The 23917-nt window shown below is 43.3% G+C and overlaps 1 protein-coding gene across 2 annotated transcripts in view; it reads right to left on the bottom strand.

Annotated features, from left to right (window-relative positions):
* Positions 1–1363: 1363 nt before the first annotated feature.
* LOC131662899 (insulin-like receptor) overlaps positions 1364–23917 on the bottom strand; it is a 37258-nt gene continuing 14704 nt past the window's right edge. For both annotated transcript variants that reach the window (XM_058932878.1, XM_058932879.1), the window contains exons 3-16: positions 18532–18706; positions 17889–18135; positions 11132–11237; positions 10732–11055; positions 10216–10637; positions 9789–10138; positions 9393–9700; positions 9031–9326; positions 8522–8956; positions 7902–8443; positions 7321–7816; positions 6961–7232; positions 6464–6897; positions 1364–5967 (exon numbers count right to left, since the gene is read on the bottom strand). In XM_058932878.1, coding sequence (XP_058788861.1) covers positions 5660–5967; positions 6464–6897; positions 6961–7232; positions 7321–7816; positions 7902–8443; positions 8522–8956; positions 9031–9326; positions 9393–9700; positions 9789–10138; positions 10216–10637; positions 10732–11055; positions 11132–11237; positions 17889–18135; positions 18532–18706 — 4715 coding nt within the window. In that variant the 3' untranslated portion in view covers positions 1364–5659. The remainder of the gene's footprint in view (positions 5968–6463; positions 6898–6960; positions 7233–7320; positions 7817–7901; positions 8444–8521; positions 8957–9030; positions 9327–9392; positions 9701–9788; positions 10139–10215; positions 10638–10731; positions 11056–11131; positions 11238–17888; positions 18136–18531; positions 18707–23917) is intronic.

Here is a 23917-nt window from a genome sequence, read left to right as displayed (position 1 = left end):
ATTCGAAGATTTTTTCTTGTGGCCTTGGACATTGACAGCGAACGATCTATACTAATTGTAAAAAATAAGAATGAAAAATGTATGGGACATAGAAAAAAAATAATCTTCATAAAGCGTAAGATTAATGTTTACGAATTTTCAGTGGCATGGTAACCGAACGACTTAAGGAAAGGAATCGTAAATTGATATGACCTCGTGGAACAGTTTGATGATCGAAAACCAGACTGCGAACATTTGTATTTTTTTTATGCGAAAACGTGTGCGACGATTTTGTTTATGAGAATCGATTAACAGAGATGCGAAGTGATTTGATCAACAGTCGAATATGATTTGAGTCGAGTGGTGTCATATGCACAGTAAAGAAAAGTTTTTACTAGCGCGAACATACGAACAAAATGATGATTTTTCGAACGTAACGATCAATGACGAGATAGAATTTGATTGCCATAATAATCGCGGCAACAATATTGATCGAGGTATTTACAGTTGTATGTGGTGGTAAGCTTATTTATTACACTCAGCATTAATAAAATAAGAAAGATTTTGCCTTATACTTTGTACAAATGAAAATTAGTATCTGTCGAATGATGAGAAACAACAAACTTTCTTTACTTATAAATTAAGATTTTTTTCGTCATGTAGTTCGGTCGATGATTTTCATCAAAGTGGTTTTATATGTGTATTTAATGTGCAGCACATATATGTACACGAACAATTGGTAACACAAACTGAACATATATAACATTCGCAAAGTTGGATATAAAATATTATCGTATGAATAGCTTCGTTAATTTCTATGGAACACATTCGGAGACTTAGAGAAATCATATATATGTTCAGTAATTTACGCTGATTTAATATACAAGCAGCAGAGAAAAAGTTCTCTTCGTTGACAATGATGAAAACGACATCGACTTACATCTATAGAGCGCAGACATACAATATTTTTCGTTTGCTTGTATATTATTAGAAAAGATAGAGCTAGATGAGAATGAAAGAGAGATAGATAGATAGATAGATAGATAGATAGATAGAGAGAGAGAGAGAGAGAGAGAGAGAGAGAGAAAGGAACCTGGAAGAGAGGAAGTCTAAGAGAGCGACACGTCGCAGTCGGTTTTCGTTGCTCACCAATGCATCTTATTGATATTTTGATTACAAATAAGAAGAAATTAATCATTGAAGATACGTTACATACTACTTAGATATTACGTATTTTGTTCCGACTCTATATGTATAAACGGATGATACATCTCAGGCCTGTACAACTTTGCCACACTAATCAACTAATAATCATTTATGACAAACTGAACGCAATTTACATCTTTTGCCTTAAAAACGTACATTGATTTGTATTTTTCTTATATATATATACACACACACACGCGCGCACACACACGCACACATACACGCCCACACACATGCACGTACACGAGATATTTTTTTACTTTTTTTGTAAATGTAAAGCGTACGGTTAAAATAGGTCTGTTAGGTCACTGGTACTTCGATCTTTATTACGATTGAATTTATGCATACTTAAAGGCTATAGTAATTATATACATGTACAAGCGGGTATGTTTTGCGAAGTCACTTGGAAGAAAAAGGATGCGTCGCAATAACGTTCCCTTTCCTTATCAAACTCCGACGGATTTTCTTTTTACTTTTTACTATTATTCAGTAAACTTATCGATTGCGAGATTACATATGTTTATACAGGGGGTTTAGCTAATCAGTCTTGTATTTGAGGCTCAATGTGTCTAGTTATATTTTTTCTCAACTTTATATTGCGTTGCTCGTGTAGTTTAACTGTTTAATTTTCTTTCTTTCAATATGTCCTGTCATTCCTATTATTCCCTACAACCGTCAATCAAAAGTCACTTCGGATCTCAGCAATAATTACCTGCCGTTTTTTACCTTCAATGAATTTACAACGCTGTTATGCACGATTTTGGCGTGAATTTAAAAAGATAAATGAATAAAATGTGTCGTCGCGATCTAACGCCTAAGCAATTTTTTATATTTTTTAGTGTTGTCTATTGTACGGCAAAAATCGGTAACAAATGTAAAAATGGAAATAGAGAGTAAGGAATGAAGAAAGAAAACGAAAAAACAAATGCATAACAACATTAGATCTTTAACAATTTCAAATCGTCTCAATCTTTACTATTACTGGGCTAAAGCAGTCTAATTTCTCTCCTCTATTTATCGAAGGCGCAAAGACTCGAAAGAAAACAGGATAGTGTGCCTTCGACAGACATAGCTTTATAACGAGAGAGACAAAACTCTTCGGGACATACGCCGTACTTACGTCGTTTGTTTCAGCTTTTTATGCGCAGGGCAGTATTAGCACCGAGCGGCCTTCAACAAAGCAGCCTTTATTTTCATCGAAGATTTACATTTACATAACAAAATACGAAGGCTCTTCATATTTTGTTCTGTTTATTTATTTATTTTTTTTAAATTGCAAAGTTTAGGTGTCTTAAATTATATTTTGAAAAGTAAAACATATCATTCATTTCTCATTAATGTTCCTTCTATGTACAAATCATGTGCATCAATAATTATTGTGTTATTAAATTTATCATCAATATTACCTAAATATAACACTAGTTTTTCCAGTTATTTTTCAGCTTAATGTATATCGCTTTTATGCGTAAAAAGTATTGCTCGGGCTGCAGAATACAATCTGATGTCTATATATTCCACTTAAATGCTGTTTATTGTTATCATGAAGCAAATACTGCAGGTAACTTTGTGTAACTAAAAAGAGACACTTTTTTATCAATCGTCGAATTGTCTAATGTAAATTTAATAAAACAAATACTGATACAAACTTTATATAAACGCACAAAAAGAAATTGATTATTGTTTTTTCAAAAAAATAATTTAAGCTACCCAAATGTCTGCAGATCAATGAACAATGTCTTCGGTGCCTCTTTTACTCGCTAACTTGACGGGGCATAAGCGAAAAATATATTCGATCTGGCGCGGTGCACTCGAACGACATTGTACTTAATATCAGAATAAATAGTATTTTGTTTAGTCGAAATTTATGCGTATCGAACTTACATTAAAGTTGAGTTTTTGTTACCGATAGAAAAAAAATATTCTTTTTCCTACCACAGAGAATTACAGAATAAATCGCAACCATTTTATCAGTAATCAAAAAATAATCATAAGAGAGTAGACTAGCATTTGATTGAACGCAAATTGTTGGAATATATTTGTAATTCTCTTTAGAAGAAAAGTATTTGATTGCGTGATAAGCAGAGCAAAAATATTTTTTTTTCGAAAGGCAAGTAAATATTTCGCTAATTAAGAAAAATGCTCGAAGGAAAAATAACAGCTGCTTGTATTTTGTCATCTCTCATTCGTTAAAGAGATCCATCCAGGCGCAACGGTAGATATTTCGTGAGACGACTGTACAAAATATTCCACAAAAATATAAACTTTACAATGAGGGATGGGGAAAACAGTCAACTAAACTGACTTAGCAGAGAACACAGCGGGTAAAAGTGACGAAATCGCGTTTTACATTGGTCAGTTGTCGCGCATATCAAGACAGACATACATACAACACGCATTCATGTCTCCTAGAACTTATACATACATTATGTGCTTCATTTGGATTTGCATTTTTTTGGATTGTTTTGTTATCATATCTTCAAAATTTTTTCCTCTTTTTTGTTATTTCCTTATCGACAAAACAATATTAATAGCCTCTTTACATGCCAAATTTTCTCGTTAAGGTTCAAGCGCAACTCTCTTTACATAGATCGTTGTCTAAAAAGAAAAATTCAAAATTTATGCGCTTAAAAATATCTTTTATATTTATCTTTTTTATGGCTTGCGATGTCCGAAGCTTATAATTTTTTTCATTCGATGGAAAGCCAAGATTTATTATTACGATTAAACAATGAAAAATGCATAGTAACCTATAAAAACTTTCTTTTGACCCTTTCTATTTTAGACTGCCAGGTACTAGATTCAAGGAATGATTGTAAAAAGATTAGCGCACCATAATTAATTTTCTCTTCAGTTATGATTGGAAATGTATGAAAATGATTGTTTAAATCCGAAGATATTATTCCTTCTTACTACAAGTATTTTCCATTGAGTTAAACGTAATTAGATCTTTGAACACTTTTTCAAAAAATATATATGTACAGTGTCAACGAGCAAGCGATTACGGCCAGTGACGGAAATAGGAAGATTCTTTTGACACATTCAATCATTATATATTTTTTTTAGACGCTCTTAGTCAATTAATCAGTTCAAGCGAGAAACGCTGGCGGAGGTGAATGAAATTACAAATTTGCAGTCAACGTTTGTTTGACTTCATTCCTATTGTAGTTTGCTTCGTTTTCTTATCATTTATAGTTCGCTTAAAATCTAACGATGTTTTTCCCTTTTTTTATTTTCTCTCATTTCGCGGCATGCAAAAAATTAAACGAGAAGTTATAAATATTGTCTGTATATCAGATACGCACACGCACGCGCGCGCGCGAGGATTCCGTACGACGGCTTCGAAATTTTCTTTCAACTTTTTCCTCAGCTAAACTTGTTTTTCGTATTTTACATTTCATTATATTTTTTCATTCGTAGTATTTTTTTTCTTCATGAACACTTCGTGGAATTCCATATAAGAATCTTTGATAACTCGAAGTCTGCTTTATTTATCAAAAAGGAAATCTCTCATCGAGCACTTTATTTTGATAGGTGAACATATTTCATTGAGAGTCATGATTCGTTCTATGTAATATTGATCGTATTTATGGTTAAGAAATGAGATCACTGATCTTTTTTTTATCAAAATATAATGCTCGAGTCGAAGAGTTCCCTTTTTTTAAATAACACTGTGAGGAAAGTTTGAAACATTACATCGTTGCTAATCTCAGTCGTCAACAACAAGAACACCCTATACTCGTTTAAAAAAAAACGAGGAAGAAGAAAAATACAGTTTTTCTTTCTACAAATGGGAGACGGAATCAAGACACATACCGCGAGCTTAACATTAAAAAAGAATACAGAAGAAAAACAAAAAAATTTAAGGAATTAAAGGAATATCATGTGTAACATAAATTTCTCCAGTTTCTCTCTCGCTGTCAGAGGAACTTAAAAATAAGTCCTTTATCGCAATAGACATACGTCAACAGCTAACGAACGGCGGTTTTAAAAAAATGCAAGTCCTTAGCATAATATCGCTACACTCATATGCAATTATATAAATAATGATAAATATGTTTAAACCATTTTTTCGTCTCATACCTACATACGAATACAATAATATTAAGTTTTTCTGTAGCTTCTGCACGAGAGCAAATGCAAAAAATTTTTCACGTGTAATTAAAAAAATTTTTTTCAAAGCCAATCAATAATAGCAATATTTTACTAATCTCTCCCGGGAAGCACAACACAACACGTTTATTTCCATTTTTAATATAAATCCCTCGCGTTGGCAATGTACATTACAAACAGAGAAATAATGAGAAAATGAGATAAAGTGACTGAGTAAGTGAGAGAGAGAGAGAGAGAGAGAGAGAGAGAGAGAGTGAGAAAGAGAGAGTGAGAGAGAAAGAGAGTTGATGAATACTGCGCTTTAGGCGCTAACGGCCCTACGAATGCCAGTGAGACCGCTGTTCAAGCGGCCTTCCTCGCAAGGCTACGTATTCGCACCACCGATATAGCCGTTATTCAACGGTGTTGTCGGTTGTTGCTGATCACTCGTCGGTGATGGTTTTACTTGATACTTGACTGAACTCTCAGTATCACTACTCCTTGGCGGTGGAGTCGTCGTAGTTGCCGTTGGACTTGGCTCGTCCGAATCTATTGCGTCCATCGATGGAAAACTCACGTGGAGCCCTGTGATGTCGCGAGATTGCAGCTGCTGATCCAATGCTTCTGGACTGCGGTTTTCGTACTCTGGATCCGAGCGTGTGCTTGATATGAGTGACGAACTCGGTCGGTTTCCTATATTAATAAAATAAGCTATTAATTAATCTATTACTTGTAAAGATTTCTCTGCAGACATGCTGTTTAGAGAATGTGCATATTCATACGCCACTTGACTATAAATTAATTTCAAGTCCGAATGGCAATGTATTATGGATGTGAAATTTCCTAATAAAACACTGTATTTCGAAAGATCATGTACCCATAAGTTTTGACATGACTATCGTATTAAGGTATTATGTTATTGAAGGTACTGATAAATATCATGTTGAACACATCATTACAGGTCCATAATTATGCGTTGATAATCAAATATATCAGTTGGTGAACTAAAATCTTTATCACGAATTTGAATATATTTAAAATATAACGCTCCTTTAATGTTTGTATTGATAATGAGAACTGAAAATATAATACCAAATAACGTTCTCTCTGTCGTAAGACATGCGAAATTCGCAGATTAAGAGTCTACGGAAGAATAAGAAAACACTTTAACTTTAAGATTTGAACAAACCAGAATTGACCGCAGTGATGCTAGGACTTTGAGGGCTAAGCGACGACCTGCCAGCAGAACTCTGACTGACATTGCTCTTAGAGGAAGACTTCTGATGAGCGAATGGCGAGTTTTTCACGGACTGAACACTATCCTCGGTGAAAGGTAAATTCAATGCGTCTTTACTCGAGGCGAGTGAACCCGCAGATACGCCGTCAAAGTCATCGAAGCCAGCTCTCAAGGGTGTCTTAGACGAATTGAGATCTATGAAGGTAAGAGCCTTTGGTGTTTTGGTTGTGCTGTCAGTAAATGATTCCATGCCGAAATGACCTGACGAGCCGTTTGTCACTGGCTCGAACGATGAGAATTCTGGAAAGTCTTGACGTAGAGGCGCCTTTTCTTCACCTTCTACGTCCTCTTCCCGTACACCTTGTAAAGTTACTAGCTCTAAAGCACTAAAAAAAGCAAAACTGATTTTAATTAGTATTGCAGATAAGTTTTCTCTCTTGAGTACTTACTTGTCGGAAGGTGGAAGCGCCAGAGTTTGCGCTGTCGTTGGCGCTGAAGCTGGATTGTACTTTCTAGCTTCAGCGCCTTGAGTACTATGATAAAAGCTAACTCTTTCAAAAGCTTCCGCATTAACTTCCGGCAAAAGCATCCCCACAATATCGATAAAGGTAGGTCTTAGAGGTGCCCACTTATTCCAGGTTAATCTCATCAATGAGTACATCGCATCTGGACAGTTACCTGGTCTTTCCATGACACCTCCTTCAATCACATACTTTAAGACCTATAAAAAGATAATTACATATATAGAAAATGTTTTATGAATTCAGCATGTTTCAATTATAATTATATTGTGTTGTATGATTAAGTACCTGATCATTAGACAAGCCTTGATAAGGTTGCGAAGCTAATGTCACCATCTCCCATAACACAACACCATAACTCCAGACGTCAGAGGAGCACGAGAATACGCCATCTTTTAAGCTTTCCGGTGCCATCCACCTGACGGGTAGTAGGCCCTTCGTGCCTTTCCTGTAGTAATCCGTCTCATATATATCTCTGGTCATACCAAAGTCACCAATCTTGACGGTCAAGTCGTCAGCCACCATACAGTTACGCGCAGCCAGATCACGATGAACGAATTTCTTAGCGGTCAGATACGCCATACCGTCAGCTATTTCAATGGCCATTTGCAGAATGCGTTTCAAAGTTGGAGGTTCACGAGCGAAATTCTCGCACTGATCGGGGCGGTGACTTCGGAGATATGTCTTCAGATCGCCATTCACCATCAATTCCATTATTACGAGTGTTGGTTGACCTTGCGATACTACACCGAGTAATTTTACTACGTGGTGAGTATTGAATGCCCTGGAAAATATTAGATTCGTTATTATTAATTTATCGGTTTTCCTTGGTATTTAGAGAAAAAATAGCGGTCTAAAATAGTACTCACTTCATGACTGAAGCTTCATTGAGAAATTCGACTCTTTGCCTGTCCGTTGCATTCTCCGTGACAGTCTTAACAGCACATCTGATTCCTCTCTCGTCCTCAATGAGATCTCTGATCGTACCTTCGTAAACCATACCAAACGAGCCGTTTCCAAGTTCTCTACCTAATTGAATCCTTTTTCTGGGTAGCTCCCACTCATCGGCTTGGTAAGTAGTACTGACGTACTCGGGATTGACGGTAGCTATGAGCCTTACGCTTGGTACATTGCGCAAGAACTGTTCTTTGAATAAGTAACCACCGCAAACGATAGCAAATACGAAGAACAGCAAGCAGACGAAGACGATCACGGTCACTTTCCATGGTGGCATCGATAAGTTAGATTCCGGAATCAGGAAGGTTTTGAGCACAGTATAGCCACCATTTCCAGCAAAACTCGTTGCTCTCACTCGAACAGAGTAATTTCCTGGCAATAGATTTGTCAAGGTGTGCGAGTTGCCTTGTTCACGAAATTGATCGCCAGTTATACATACGGGAAAAATCTTGAGCTAAAAAGTCAGTGGAATATTTTAATTTATAATTGATGAAAAACCTCAACAAAAAAGAAAAAGGAGCCATCCACTTACACTCGCAGTTTCGACTCTCCTATATTCAATATGATAAGTTACAATAGCACCGTTAGGTAACGGGGGTTCTTGCCAATAAAGGGTGACAGTGGTGGTACTATCGTTACCCGATTGCGTCTTTACTATGAACGTTTCCGAGTCAATATCATCGGCATTATCCATACGAATTGTCTGCATCGATTTCATCGACTCGGGTGAGCATTCGGGTTCGGATGGATTGGCTGTTTTCTCACGGCACGCCATCACCATGATGTTGTACTTGCCGTAATGGCGCAAATTACGCATGACAAAGTTGTTCTCTGTTGCCGGTACACGACGCTCGAACATTTGATAAGCGCCGTCCGGCGTTGCTTCGTCAACCTGTTGACGCATCGGATCGCGATCTTTTGCTATGCTGCTTACCAATTTTTTGCTTTGATTGATCATGCCTTTCTCCTGTGACAAGTATATTTTCACGTTGAAGTTACATTAAAAACTCGATGGGCAAAGAAAGTTAGTCGAGTACGAACCTGTTGATAAGAATTGAGTTCACGCTTCATCCTTACAACCTCGAGCATGAAGCTATCGGTAGTTGTATCGCGTCGTCGTCGGACATTGTTGGAGCGTTTGATGTAAACCTGATTGTGCAGCGCGTTCTCGAAAGCGATCGAGCTATAAGCTTCTTTTTCCGAAGGAACGGTCTCGCGCTTCGGACAAGTACAAGCCCCTGGTTCTGGCTCTTTCGACGCTTGCAATTCTTTCTCAGCGCGAAGTTTCTCCTCGGCGGCGATTTCGGCAATTGGCTTCGGTTCCAGAAGTCTCAGTGCTACACAGTCGACATGGAACTGATAGAATCGAATCCGCGAAGTGTCTTAAAAAAAGAGTTACTCACGTTCTTCGCAATAATTGCGCTGTCTCAAGTAGACCAAGTCGTAGTGTTCTAGTTTGCCAATGATTTTGTAATGCGTGAGATTACTGTTTGGTTCGGACGGTTCCAACCAGCTGATGACAAGCGTATCGCTGGCATTGCTGTAGATGGTAAGTGAACGCACTGCCGACGGCTGTCCCGGCAGCGTGGTGAAGTAATTGAGCTTACTCTGAGCTCCGGAGCGTTCGGTCGATATGGTATAGGTTCTGACGTAGTAAACGTACTGAGTGAACGGCTTGAGCATCATTAGTATCATGTTCTGAGTGTACGTTCTGCGAAAAGAGGAAAACCCCTCGGATGTGATTACTCGACCGGAAAAAGAAATCAAATCCAAAATCTAGGGATTTGGCGTGTACGTACTTGTAAAGTTGATCTTTAGTGGTATTCTGACGTGCCATATTGCCATTGTCCTCGGAAGCAGGCACATCGTCGACTTTCCAGCCATCGCCACCACAAGCGTCCCTCGACTCGTACATGCTAACGTTCTGATAAGGTGCTTCCTTCGAGTAGATAACGTAGCCAAGGAGAGTACGCATGTCGTGATGTACGAACGGCTCCCAGATGATGATCGCCGCTTTAGATGAAATCGTTCGTATGGCCGTCTTGATTTCCGTTACGTTGCAAGCTACTTTGTCGCCGTTACTCGTCGACGATACCTCAATGTCGGTGAAAGGTTTCAAGCCCGTACGCTCGCGGAGGGCCTCGATCGTCTGTTGGCGACGAAAAAATTACGATTGTGCCGCGCACCGAAGAGCGGAAAAATTCTTGGCTTCGCGCAATTGCTCACCTGCAAGCAAAGCTTGGGGTTGTAGTGGAACGAGACTTTGGGGTCTTTCCTGGAGCCGATCTTCAGCCTAGGTTTGGTAGTCCAATTCCAGAGCTCTTGGAGATTTTGATTGTCGAGCACGACGAGCGTGTAATCCTTCATCTCGAGCTCGTCCCCGCGTATTTCCGTGAGATTTTTCAAGAAGTTGAGCGATATTATCGGAAAGCTGCGGAAGATCTTGAGGTAACCGGTGATCACCTCGATGCCACTCAAATTATCCTCCAATTCGCGAACGATATTCTGACCCTCTCGAATGGCAATCTCGAGGTTGCCTTTGATGAGCGTACAGCCGCGTAACTTTTGCGCCGATGCGATGCTGTCGACCGTCATGCCGCCGCATTCTTTCATGCAGGGCCCTTCGCACTTCTTGCACGACCATTGATCTAATTCGACAAGGGAAAAGACTCAATTTTCACGGATTCTCACTTCTGAACGGCCAATACCGGCCATTCCCAATTCCCAAAGAAAGCTACTCACTGTTGATTTTATACTCCTCGTAGCCGGGTGGGCAATCGATGCTGCACTCATTGTTGAACGGCTTGTAAGGATACGGATTGACATTGTTGGCCATCTCGCGTGGCTTGCGCATGGTGTGGCACTCTTGCTGGGTGATGCAGCGCCGATTAAGGAATTTGTAGGTTCCCGGCGGACAGGTGCTGACGCAGCGTGTCTTATTCACCACCACTTCGCGACACACGCGGCAATCCCACTCTGTCTCGCCAGTACAGCCGCCCAAGCACGACGAATCGCAACAAACGCCGTTCGGCAGGCAGGCTCTGTCGCCGCATTCGCTCGGGCACACTGAAACAAATCGCGGCCGTTTTGTCCGGTCGAAAGCCATCTTTGCGTGGAAAGAGAGAAACAGGCGCGATCTTACCTTTTTGGCAGAATTGTTTGTCCCAGCACAGCGCTGTGTCTTTTACGGTCGGCCTTTTGGGACAGCTTTTATCACATTTCGGACATTCGTTCATAGGTTTGTTGCCCTGGATCATAAGAGGAGCAGAAAACTTAATCATAGCCGCAGCAGCGAACGATCATTATTTTTTTTTATTTTTCCTTTTCACCGCAAGTTTGCGTGCGATAACATGGCCGAACGAAAGTCGTAATCAACAGACGCCTGGACGGTTACCTTCTGTCAATTCGTCGCGTCCCGTTGAAAACAAAACGTCGGGCCCAAGCCAACCCCCAAGTCTCCCCGCACACCTCTTCCGCGCGGTCGACACGTACTCGCCTCAGAGTGCGTCTCCGTGTACGTTAAAAACTCTCGTCTGCATTTTCCTCGCTCAATTTATACACGGCCCGTCCATTAATTAGCACGCGCACTTTGTTTCCGAGTTTTCCTCTGCCCTCGCCTCTTCGCGTTCTGGCCGTCTCCTCGTTCGCAAACCAAGCCGACGGTGCGTAATATTCTTTTTCAATACAAGTTTCCGACAACGGAAGACGAGATTGCGTCTTGTAAACTTGAAATTGCAATTGACCGCGGTATCGCCATATTTCCCACCCAGCTACTTATTTATTTCCGGACGAGTTGAGGCGAGTTTGCGCTGCAGCGCTGCCGGTTCGGCAAATCGATCGAGGACAAGCTATATGGAGGAAGCGCAAAAAGCTTGGAGCGCGTCCAAAAGTGCACGAGGAAGAGAAAGAAGGCAAAGTTCTCGGCTATTGCTCTGCATCCGGCGTCGCGGTTTTCGCCGCGTAATTGTCCGCCAATTCGATCATTACTTTTCCGCGGCTGCCGACTGCGATGCCAGCGACGGCGGGCGCGTTCGTAATCGTAAAGCTCGCGGGGGGCGAGGGAGCAAGAGGCCGCGTGGCGCGCGCGTTGCAGCTGCGATCCGAGGCTCGCGTCGCTTGTCAGCTAGCTACATCGTCGCGCGACGGCTCAGACAGATGAAAGGGGCGAGCGCGTCTCGCCTCTCTTTGCGCTCCGTTTCTGGGATTATTACTTGCCGGCAGACCCTAATGATTTCATCGCGAGGCTCGACGGCGTCGCAGCCGCGCGCGCGTCAGTCAAATTCCTCGCCTCGGTAACAATTCCGAGTGTTCAACAGCGACGGCGGCGGCGGTAGCCGCCCTATAACGATTTTCGATCTGGTCCTCGCAACAGACGTCCCCACTCGTCGCCGCGAACATTGGCCAGCGCCGTCGTCCGATGCCTCAAGCTGAAATTATCAATCGGCGAGCGGCGCGTTCGCACGCGCTAATCGCCCCGCGAAGGAGAGAAAAACGTTGGCGCCCAGGCTGCACGATTGTCTTTGATACCGTTATACAGATATTTCAGAGCGTGGCGGCGGCGGCGGCGGCAACGCGGCCTCGCGCAAAACCGTGGAAATGCCGTGGGGATTTCTCTTTCCCACGTTCCGGCGGCGCGCAACTGGCCAAAATTAGCGCCACCCCCTTTTTCTCTCTCGGCGCCTCATTGATTTAAATTCCTTTAAACCACCTCGCCCTCTTGGATCGGCGAGTCGCTGCCGTTGTCCGCGCCCTCCGCGCTTCTCTTTCGTCACGCGGGCTCTAGTTGTTTCCATCCTCTTGCACTGGAAACATCCGAATGCTAGGCGCTGATATTCGGTCATCGTTCGGTCATCGCACAACACACCGGGAAGGAGAAAACACAGACGGCCGAAACCACAGAAAAACACTGCCTCGAGAATTTGAAAAGTCCGCGCACCGAGAAAAAGATAAGGCCTTGACGTGTTCGATCCTCCCGCAAGGCGAGCAAATTGCTTTCCGGGCCCGCGCCAATAAGAAAGATTGCTCGGCGGGCGAGTCGTCGTGCGCCGCGAGTAATTGGCGTTTGACGCGTGGCGCTCGCGTCGTCGACGCCGCGAGCGGCAAGGTCCCGCGATGGTCGAATTGGAATCGACGAGCCAGTCGCCAACCCTCCAGTGAAAATCGGCGATCGTCGCGTAAATTGTTTACGGGCGCGCGTCAAGGCTGACGCAACGATCGAATTTGATTAACTCAGAGACGGAAGGCTAACTATTGGCTCGGTGGGTGCGACGCGATTAGCGCGTATAATACACGTTCACGAGTCGAGGGCAACGTCGTGTACTCGGCGTAAACACGATAATCTACGGCAGTTTCGAATATTCAGCCACGCCGATAATGAGTATGACACTTGCGTACTGCGCGATTGCATTTGGCATCTGCATGCGCGCTTATTTTATCTCCTCGCCGCGAGCGAACGGCGGCCGAGTGATGATTTTACGCGAAATCGAATGCTCTTCTGATCGGTCGAGTGGGACGACCGAGCGGAGAGTAAAAGACGCGGCGCGAAAAGAAAATGCGGCGCTAGCACAGTTTTCGCACAAATGAAAATGGTCGGTTACGCAAGTAATAGAATTCCAGGCTATCGCAACGCGACATCTCTGCTTGCGTCGACGATAAGGGAGGAATGTCGTATTCTGCTGCTGCTGCCAGAGAGTGACTGAGTTACTTGGCTCTTTTCGCTGCAATACCTTTTTAATCTTCTTTATTGAAACGTTAGAATATACCGCGGGGCTTCCGTCGAAAAAGATAAAAAGAAAAAAATAAAGAAGAAAGAAAAGGTTATCGGCCTTTTTAGAAATCCGCGAAGAGGTCAAGTCGTCGCGGGGCGCGAAAATACATATCCCATTTCGGCGGCGGCCCAACCCACTTTCCGAAAATACCGCCCTGCGTGCGACCTCTAGTAGTGTGTTATTTTATTCACCTGTGCGAGTGCAGCTTGCCCGTCGCTCTCGTAACTGCTCGGCTTCTTGTTTTCGTTTTTTCCTTCGCTATTACGTCACCTCGGGAACGATCATTTTGCGTTCGACGTGTCACTGATCGAAATCAGCCGCGAAAGACGAACGTAACGTGAAATTGCAGCGCGCCGATCGCGACGTCGCATCTACGTCGCTCGTTAATCAGCACTCGCGAGTGGGCGTCATTGCGCATTTAGCGTCGGCCAAGCTGTCGAAAATTAAATTTTTCGAAAACCATCCCCCTGCGAAACGCGTTTGCATACGGCTGCGCTCCGACGCCGGCGGCAAATAAAACGCTCGGCGAGCGTGAAACCGCAACACCTAAAGTTAACCGCGCGCCGCACTTGTCGCTCGAAAACCACGAGATCTCCATAAAGCTCGTGGACGACACTACGCTCGGCCGATACGAAAAAGACAGAAGGAAGAAGAAAACAAAAAAGAAATTTCACGCCTCGCAAAGTCGCTTATGGCCTCTCATTTCTACGCGTGGCCACGCCGACGTCAACAACGACCACAGTAAACTTCTATCCCATTGACGAATCGCGAGGAAGGCTTACACCCGCGAAGAGTTCTGTTGGAACTGTCTCTTCCTCGCTGCTCGCCGAGAACTCCTTTACTTTGTTAATGGATTTCGTTTCGTATACTTCGCAGGGAAAGCGCCCCAGCTGACTTGGATATTAATCAGAAGGTACGCTCGATGATTTATAAAAAATGATCGGCCCGATCGTTAAATCTCTATCCGTGAGTATGAATTTCACGTGGATCGCGGATGCCAATGCCAATGGGAACGATTGCATCACCTTCTATAATCGAACCGCTTCATCAATTCACTTGAAGGACTCCCGAGCGCTTGCACGAGCTTGCATTTTGCGACTCCTTTCCCAACAGTTTTAGCCCGTTCGAGACCGGCCATTTCGATTGTCGATGTCGGGCATTAATTACCGGCGTTTCTTTTTGTTGTTTCTGTTCCCCGGTCACACGGGAATGCGCGCGCGGCGCGCATGCGCGGCGAAAATTCAACGAGCGCATTAATTTTCCTTTCATTGGCGTCGATTCGGATCGAGAATACACTTCTTTGATTAATTGGCGAGAGATGTACATATATCCACGTAACTGCCTTTACCGTCAAATTCAATTTATCAAATGAAATGTCGGACATTCATAATTCAGAGTACAGCTCTTTCATTACTTAGAATTTATCTTGTTTTGTTGTTACGGTCCGCTCGAGCCCGTAAAATTCATCATTGCACAAGCACAAGCACAGGCCTCTTCATTCTTTCTGTTATCCACACGTACAATTTTAATCCAATGAAGTTTTGCATCCAGCGTGGCGAATGAAAATGAACCGTCAGGTTATCCGGCAATCAGTTAATCAGCTTAATTAGAATGTATATCGTCAAAACGGCGATACGCAGCCAAACTAATTTGCCGAAGAAGCACAAAGCGACTCGAGCTAATCAAATTCTGTTAGGCCCTCCTCGTCCGCGCAAAAGTTACAGCTCGGAGCACGCGAAAACACACAAACACGCTACGCGAACATCGGATTCTAATGGAATACATACATCGAACGCGAGAGAGGTTTAAAGTAGGCCATAATCGATATTTACGAACGCGCGCGTGCATTTTCCTCGATTTCGCGGAGACCGCGAGCCAAGCGCTAGCAGATAAGAATAAATTCAAGCGAACAGAGAACGTGCGTGCACTCGATAATTCTAAATTGAACGATAATGGACGGGAATAGAACAACGACGCCTTTTATAAACTGCGCGCCGGAGCCTATTTATACGGACCCTATGCCCTTCTTTTCCCACTTGCTAATTGTTTCACCTGTACCTTGGTGCCCGTCCGATTACCCCGACGATTATGTCTGCATCGATGCTGGAAACTTGTGCGATTGTCGCTGGATGACAATTAATTGATTTGTCTTGAACGGAACCGAAACGCACATGTCAACAATCTTGGCGGAATTTTATTCCAATTAACCGAAGCGACAAAAAAAATAGAACAAGACCGCGGCACGGAACCCATTGAATTATCCTCGCTGCGTCTGGGGTGGAAGTAGCTCGCGAGCCAAATCGCCTCTTTTGTTTATGCGCATTCTCTCTCTCTCTCTCTCTCTCTCTCTCTCTCTCTCTCTCTCTCGCTCTCTCTCTCTCTCTCTCTCTCTCTCTCTGGCGTCGTCGGGGCGTCTTTGCAACAAGAAAGAGCCGCGAATATAGCTCCGCGAGACAGTTCAACAACTTTGCTTCGTCGCTTTCAATTTTTTTTTCTTGGCTGCGCGATGCTTCTTCCACTCTCGTTTCTTCAATTTTCTCTCGTTGGACGTGGGATTTTACGACAAAGCGTTAATTATTTATATGAATGATTGCCGATTCAAAGAAGCCTTCAAGACAAAGATAGTGCGGCGGCTTCGTAAGGGTGAATTTTGTGATACGAATAACATGACGAGCGTATTCCTTCTTCACGACTGCCAAAAGAATAATAAAATTTAAAAAACGACGTTGAGGATCAATCCATAGATAAAATAGGTTCACCAATTCTATTAAATATTGTTGAATTTATTTTATTTGATGGCTGATGCTCAACGTCGTATATTTTTTACTTTGTTGCATTATCACTAATTATTATTATGAAAACAGAGTTGCCGCGATGCACTACGATAAAATTAGCCCGATTTTTTCGCGGCTTTTTCCAGGATATACCATGAATTTTCATAGCTTTGTCTCAGGGAAACAAGGAAAAATGGAGATGCTCTGTACCAATTCTATAGCATAGAACAAACTCGCTATAAGGTATAATCGTGCGTGCTGTTGATTCCCACAACACGACCAGTGATTTCCCAGATTTGTGGCAACCCCGATAAAACAAAATCGCGAACAAACAAGTCTATAATTTTTTTTTAATGGCACCTCATTAAATTTAATTTGTAAAACTAAATTACCACCGTGCTTTTAAAAGTGTTTCTGCACTGCAAACTTCCGGCAATATAGGAAAACTACTGAGCACAAAGACGTAAACAAGGTACTAATTCAGCGCTACACCTCGGCAAATTCGATAGTTGCACAACGAAAGAATTCACTTGGTTCAGCTGCTACTCGTGCGCGCGCGACGTGTACTTTTTTTTTTCGACACGTGCCACGAATGTAAGCGCGCGCGTTGATTGACGCACTCGGGAAGCTCGGGCCAGTATTGTTTTTCCTTGACGTAATCGGCCGCGCTGTTAACGCAACGCGCGCGCCGCCCGCGAGAAAGGCTACCATTTAAGGAAACGCCGGGGTCTCGCGTGGTCGGCCAGTTTGCGCGAGAGCGAACGCGCGGACCGGAAGCGAACGGTCTTATCGGCCGATTTGCCCGGCGATTACGTTCGACGCCCGCGGTGTAACGTCGACGCGGACGCGCGCGCCAGCGCAATGTAATCATTGGTACTTGCGCGGGACGCGCTCTAAGCGCAAACGACCGGCCGAGCCGTCGGGCAGGTTCGCCCACCCGCGCGAGCTTGCGCGGTAGCCGGACGATGCTTCTGCCGCGATGTTGTGCCCAGTAACGAGAGATGCCGATTCACTGCGATTATTCGCGCAATTTATCGATCGCTCGCAAAAAGACCGAACGTATTTGGTTTTTCACTTGTCCGAGTTTGCAATCAATTAAGGCGGCTTCTCAACTGTCCAAGTTTTAATTAGCAGCAGCTGAGCTTCGCCGTTTGACGAAGCTTTGTGCGCAGACGGTTCGGATGCTCATTCAGACGTTAATTGTCATATTTTTACAGTAAATAATCATACGCACTAGCGCCCACATAATTTAAGCATCATCGCTTTACGAGAAACTTTCATTCGCTAAACATAGACAAGAATTCGAGCGGGAAAACTTGCAGTGAAAACGGTAAGTGGGTTGAGATGAGATACGTACCGAAATAACGTTTTCCCCTTTGCCATTAGTAGCAATGAGGTCCCAGTCTATGGTGTCGGCGTAACAGAGCAAAGGATTTTTTTCGAAGCGCACGGAGCCGCGCATTATGTCAGTCAGCGAGTGCAGTCCGATCTCCTGTAGGCTCATCATCTCGAACGCCACCAAGGCGTAGTTGACGAACAACTGGTGGCCCCGAATGACCGTCAGGTTGGGAAATATGTTGCCTATTTTCGTCAGTCCTTGTACTCTGCAAACAGCATCGATTTTTTTTACTATTCGCAGTTGTAAAACTCGCGCGGCTTGTAAATTATCTTCCTCTTTTTACTACTACAGTTGGAATTATGCGGAAACGCGTTCAGCAGGCAAGGTCTGCTTGGTAATGAAGAAAAAGCCGTTTTTTTTCCATAACGAGAGTGCCTATTTATTATTCAACAACAAATGAATTTTCAATGCTTCATTGCCACGGAGCACAATAAGCCCGCGCTCGCGTGTATTTCTCTCTGGCTTTCCAGAGTTGCGACTCACTCGCTGCAACTTCCTCGCTAATAAGCAATAAAGCGGCGCCGGTTTCCTCTCGTTATGACGCGAAAAATAAATCAGATTCGCGTGCGGGGATCGCGATCGGCTGGCAACTAGCTCGTACCTGAACAGCAAGAGGTATCCGGTAATTTCGACGAGGTCGGGAAAGACGAGATCATTGTAGGACGAGGCGTTCGCCTGATCGATCAGCAGGATCTGCACGAAGCCCTCGATCACGCGGCATCCCTCCAGCTTCGAGAACTCGCTCACCTGGTTTCTTATGTCTATGCTTTGGCACACTGCAACAGAGAAAAAAGAGAAAAGGCGCACGCGCGCGATTACTCGTCGTCCTGCTGGGACACCTCCGCGCGTCCAACCTTCCTCGACGCACGCGCAAGCGAAACCGCGCGCGCTCCTCTCTCTGCCGCCCGGATTCCCATGCAAATCGCCCTTTATCGCCGATAATACAACTGACGATCTGGGCGCGCGCGTGCGCGACTGCGTTCCGCTTCGTTCCTTTTTTTTTCTCCTCTTAATCTATAGCGCCGTCGTGACTCGGTATAATAGGATTTTTACGGCGGGCGCACGCGCTCGCTCGGCTGCAACTGCTGTCTTCTTTTCTTTTTCTATTTATCAGCCTCAAGGCCGCCGCTCGCACTTTACGACCGCGCGGCGCGGGCTTCCGAACGCGGACTGCTGCACCGCGACGGCCGCGCGAAACTGTATCGATCGAATTTTCCAAGAGCGCCGCGCGCCTCGTTTTCACGACGCGAGTTTTATCGGCCGGCGCGGGCGCCGGGCCTCGCTCCGCCAGTGCGCCGGTACAATGTTTACAACGAGCTTCGTACCTTGAACGGTATATTTACACTTGACCTCGCGCGCACCGAGTTTATTAGCTGCAAATGCGCCACCTGCGTCGCCTTTACCCGTGCGCGAAAAATCGATACGTCCGATTCCTCGTTACTGGCGTTGCAGCTCCAAGTCACTTACGCATTCGCGGAGAGATAAAAAAACGACTACTCGAACTGTACGCGCTCGCGTCCGAGAGAGGTCGGGGGAAAAAAACAGACTCTCGCAGGCAAAAAAATTATTTCGACTTCGCGAGATAAGAAATAGAGCCAGACCGAAAAAAGAGATAAGTGCCAGCTCACGTGCAGATATACGCGCGAGACATCCGTAGAATCCGAATCCCGCTGCTATTAAAATATAATCTCTCTCTTAATAACAAAAGCTAATGGGAGAAAAAAATAATAATAATCAGCGAGTGGAAATACGGCGTGTACGCAAGGTCAAGGGAGTTTGCGCGTTATAGTCGAAAATTAATTTCCACGGCGCAGCGGCGGAGAGATCGCGCCGTTAAGATTGCGAATAAAAATGAGGATGCGTCTACACAGTGTTTTTTCCAAGAAATCTCTCTCCGCGCCGTCCTTAATTGGGGATGAAGTATCAACTTGCTTTTCCAGAAATTCCTCGTCGTGTATTTTCGCGCTAGGCATAAAAGAAGAGAAAAAACGGAGCACACGGTAATGGGAAAAATCGATTTCGCGCGCGCTGTTTCTACCAGCTATTCGTGATCTATGATGTCACCGTCGCTCTTTTCTTTCTTGAATTTTCATCCTGAACTACTTTTTTTCTTTATGTCGCGCGTCTTTTCAGTATTCTGTTATTCAACACACAGGAAAAACGTCGCCGTTCGGACCTGAGGAATCCCAGTCCTTGGAAGCAGAGTTTATTAAACCTACGGTATTTAAAAGTTCTAATGATAAAAACGAATTAGCAAAGAGTTAATATACGTGTGAAAACGTGGCGGTCGATGAAGAAGGGACGAACGGCGCGGTAAGTTTGAAAATAGAAATCGCAACCCCTCTTTCAATACGTCGCGTGACTGCACGATGAGCCATGGGAATTTCCCCGTTGTGTGTGTGTGTGTGCGTGTGCGTGTGTAGGGAGGGGGTATTTACAGAATACCTTTCACCACTCTCTCATATCCGTTATCTCTGTTTCGGCTGCATGTATTATTCAGCCATTTCATGTCCTCTTACATCGGCGATTCGATTTAGAAGGCTACCTTCGGGCGACACAGCGAATAGCAGCGTTGCAATAATCTTACGCCGCTGAGCACGGACGAAATTCCGATGGAATAAACATTTTCATTTCGAATAAATCGAGATCGAAAGACCAGTGGCGGGAACAGCTACAGTCATCCCCGTCGGAGCATCTAGGAATCGCGGTTGAAAAGAAAAAAAGAATTCTCGCACAGAAAAAAAAGGAGATTCGAAAGAGGAGCAAAGCTCTCGAATCTTCAGCGTTCACTGCGAAATTGCAACCTGTCAACCTACCAATCGTAGTTCATACGAGGCAGACCGTTCATTCGTGTATCAAAAATAAAGCAGCCTCGGGGCACAAGGCATAACTCAATTACATACGCATCGAGGAATATAATACCAAAGTGTTGCTGCTGTTTTGTCTCTTCTCGACGGTCAAAGTCAAGCGTTAATCCGTTACTTGCCGTTAACCACCGCGCGCGAGCAACGCGATACTGCGCGGGATCAAGCAGCACGTCGCCGGGAACAGGAAGAGGTGTATCGAGCATTCTTTTTTTGCTATACGGTTACGCGCGATGCAATATAAGAATGGGACTGCCATTGCCGCAGTATAATGTTCGTGACAATACCAACTGCGAAATCACCCCCACCGGCGATTGGAAGCGTTAAGATAAAGCACGAAGCAAGATGTTTGAAGAGGCGTTGATAGACGCGCGCAATATACAAATTTAATTTCTGACGTCTCGTGCGCTGCGTCAAGAGATATGAATCAATCACACACGCACACACACATACAAAGTCGCGGAATCACCCGCGGACCTTTGCGCACCGCACACAGTTCATCTTTCTGCTGATTCACTTTCACGCGACGACATTCCGAAGCAGCTTTTACCACCTGCTTCTTCGTGTATTTCGAATTATGCATTTGTGCGTGACAACGCTGTTTTGATGATTCAGCAAACGAAAAGGAAAAGCCACGCGAAGAATCGCTCGCCTCGTCTTTCGGGATACCTTTGTTTGGGCATCTCGTCAAGATTGATCTGTCAATTAAGCCACAAAATTGATACACTTTTTCAGTTTTCTACTTGACGATTGATATAACGCAAGAAGAAATGAACAACGATTAATTTCAAGTCGCGAGCATTTTTTTTAAATTTTACGCACTAAAAGGGAACAACAATCAGCTAGCTACCGATCCTCTGACGCTGACACGCTAAGGAAAAATCAACGACTGCCCCCCCCCCCCCCACACAAGAAAGTTAATTAGACTCGTTAGCGAAATGTCTCAATCGTATAGCTTCAATGCGACGACAAAAAAAGTCCGCAGGTGCACGCTAATGAATAACTCTGCTGCGTGACTCGACGATGTGGATTTCTCTTTGTTGCACTTCTATCGAACGAGAAGTAAAAAAAGGAATTCTATAACAAAAAATAGCTTATCTTTTGTTGGGATTAAACAGCCGTTGCGCTAACCATAATCTCGATTGTAGGTGTGGCACAATTTACAGCTTCAAAAAAAAAGATTGGTAACGTAGTTACAGTCACTTAGAATACGGCGTCGGTTGCCAAATTAAGAATTATTAAAGCTATTTAATAAAATAAAAATTGCTTAATTCTACGCGTTGAGAAATCATTTCCGTGGATATCGTCATATCATGCTGCATTTCGCATGTAAGCTACTTACGCCGCCATTTTTATAGCACAAATGATGCTGAATTATTTGCTTATTGAGAGAGAGAGAGAGAGAGAGAGAGAGAGAGAGAGAGAGAGAGGAGAGGAAAGAGAGAGAGAGAGAGAGAGACAGAGAGAGAGAGAGAGAGGAGAGGAAAGAGAGAGAGGAGAGGAGAGAGAGAGGAGAGGAAAGAGAGAGAGGAGAGGAGAGAGAGACAGAGAGCGAAAACTTGAAAAATATTTTCCAGATCCTCCTTTTGTAAAAAAGAGAACCTGATAAAGTGAAGCCAGTTTGTTCTTATTCGTGATCTGTTGGGTTGAAAGACAATCACGTGATCAGTTATGTCATAGTATATGTGTGCTATGTACGCTGATGAAAGCTTACTACAGATTTTCGTAGATGATTAGAAGTTCGAAAAATTTATAGTTGGCATAATATGAATTTTGCTCTTTGCGAAAGTTTAAATCAACAGATTATCACGATAAAATATTGTACAGTATTTTTGACTTCATCCAGTTACTGAAATATTAGAAGATTTTAAAAATTGCACTGATTACAACTGTGAATGCCTACCGATGTATATTATTTACATCGTGAAGGATATGATTCTAGAAAACTATAATGTTTTTAGAATTTATATTACATTTATAACTTGTTTTTAAACTCTTTGATCATTCTTTAATGCAGAACTTCCTATGATAAAAACTTCAAACTTCATTGATAAGAGTTTTAAATCATAAGTATCAACGTAACTGCATATTTATTTAACAGTGAATAATATCATTGGTTACATCTCATATTAAATCATGGAAATATTTAACGCATATTGAACTTTTGAATTTGCAATTTCGCCAATGAAAGTTTCGATGAAAATGAATGTAAAAATAGACGAAAAAATGAGTCTAAATATCACTAGTATTATAAAGTGGATATTCTAAGCGCGTTGTCATTTTATTCTGCGCAGATCAATGCAGTTGATAGAACACACATAAAATACAGCTTGACAAGAATATTAAATGAATATAACGTAATTACGCAAGCGCACAGGCGCTTGGCTATGGCATCAGTCACCGCGCACCTGAGAAAACGAGAGTATAAATGAACCAGTAATAAAATTTGCAATCAAAGTACCAGATGTTTATTTTACTCCTTTTTTTTATTCGATACTTGAATCTCATATGCGTACACGAATCTTAATGTCTTTGCTACCGGAATTTCCGCGTCTTGTCTTATTAAGTGGATGACAACTTTACTAACTGCACCGCACGCAGCTCGAAGTGAAAGCGTTGGATCTTTATGTTCTTCGCTAATGCGTTAATGTCGAACCGTTTATAAATCTAAAATACATTGGTTGTGTACGCCTTCGTCTTTTTTTTTTGCACACTTCACGGTTGACTATGTTAATCCGATGACGTAAAATCGTAAAACGACGAATGAGTGATATTCCCTCGTTTATCAAAGTAACTCGTGTAAAGGCTAATTTGCTCGATTCCGCGTTTCTCAGTGAACAAAAGATAAAACGATGAAGGAAAAAAAAAACGTCGTTGCATTGTTGAAAGTCGCGACGCAACGCGTCGCCATAGGCGTGGACGACAATGAACTTAGCAACTGAATGGCAGAACTTGTGTCAAAAGGCATTGTAATGTGATTTTGCTGCTCGCGGCGGCGAACGCATGAATGAACGTAAAGCGCGCACGGCGATGATTTTTTTTTCCGCGACGCGCGCGGCCGAGAGAGGAAGGCGCGACACAATGCGTGATGAGCGTTTAAAAAAAGCTTTCCGCGCTTCCGCT

The sequence above is a fragment of the Phymastichus coffea genome, unplaced genomic scaffold (genome assembly GCF_024137745.1).
Source record: "Phymastichus coffea isolate CEN01 unplaced genomic scaffold, Cenicafe_Pcof_1.1 PCOF00028, whole genome shotgun sequence".
NCBI classification, from domain to species: Eukaryota; Metazoa; Arthropoda; class Insecta; order Hymenoptera; family Eulophidae; genus Phymastichus; species Phymastichus coffea.
The sequence above is the reverse complement of the archived record's forward strand: the minus strand, read 5'-3'. Positions and strand labels throughout refer to the sequence as shown.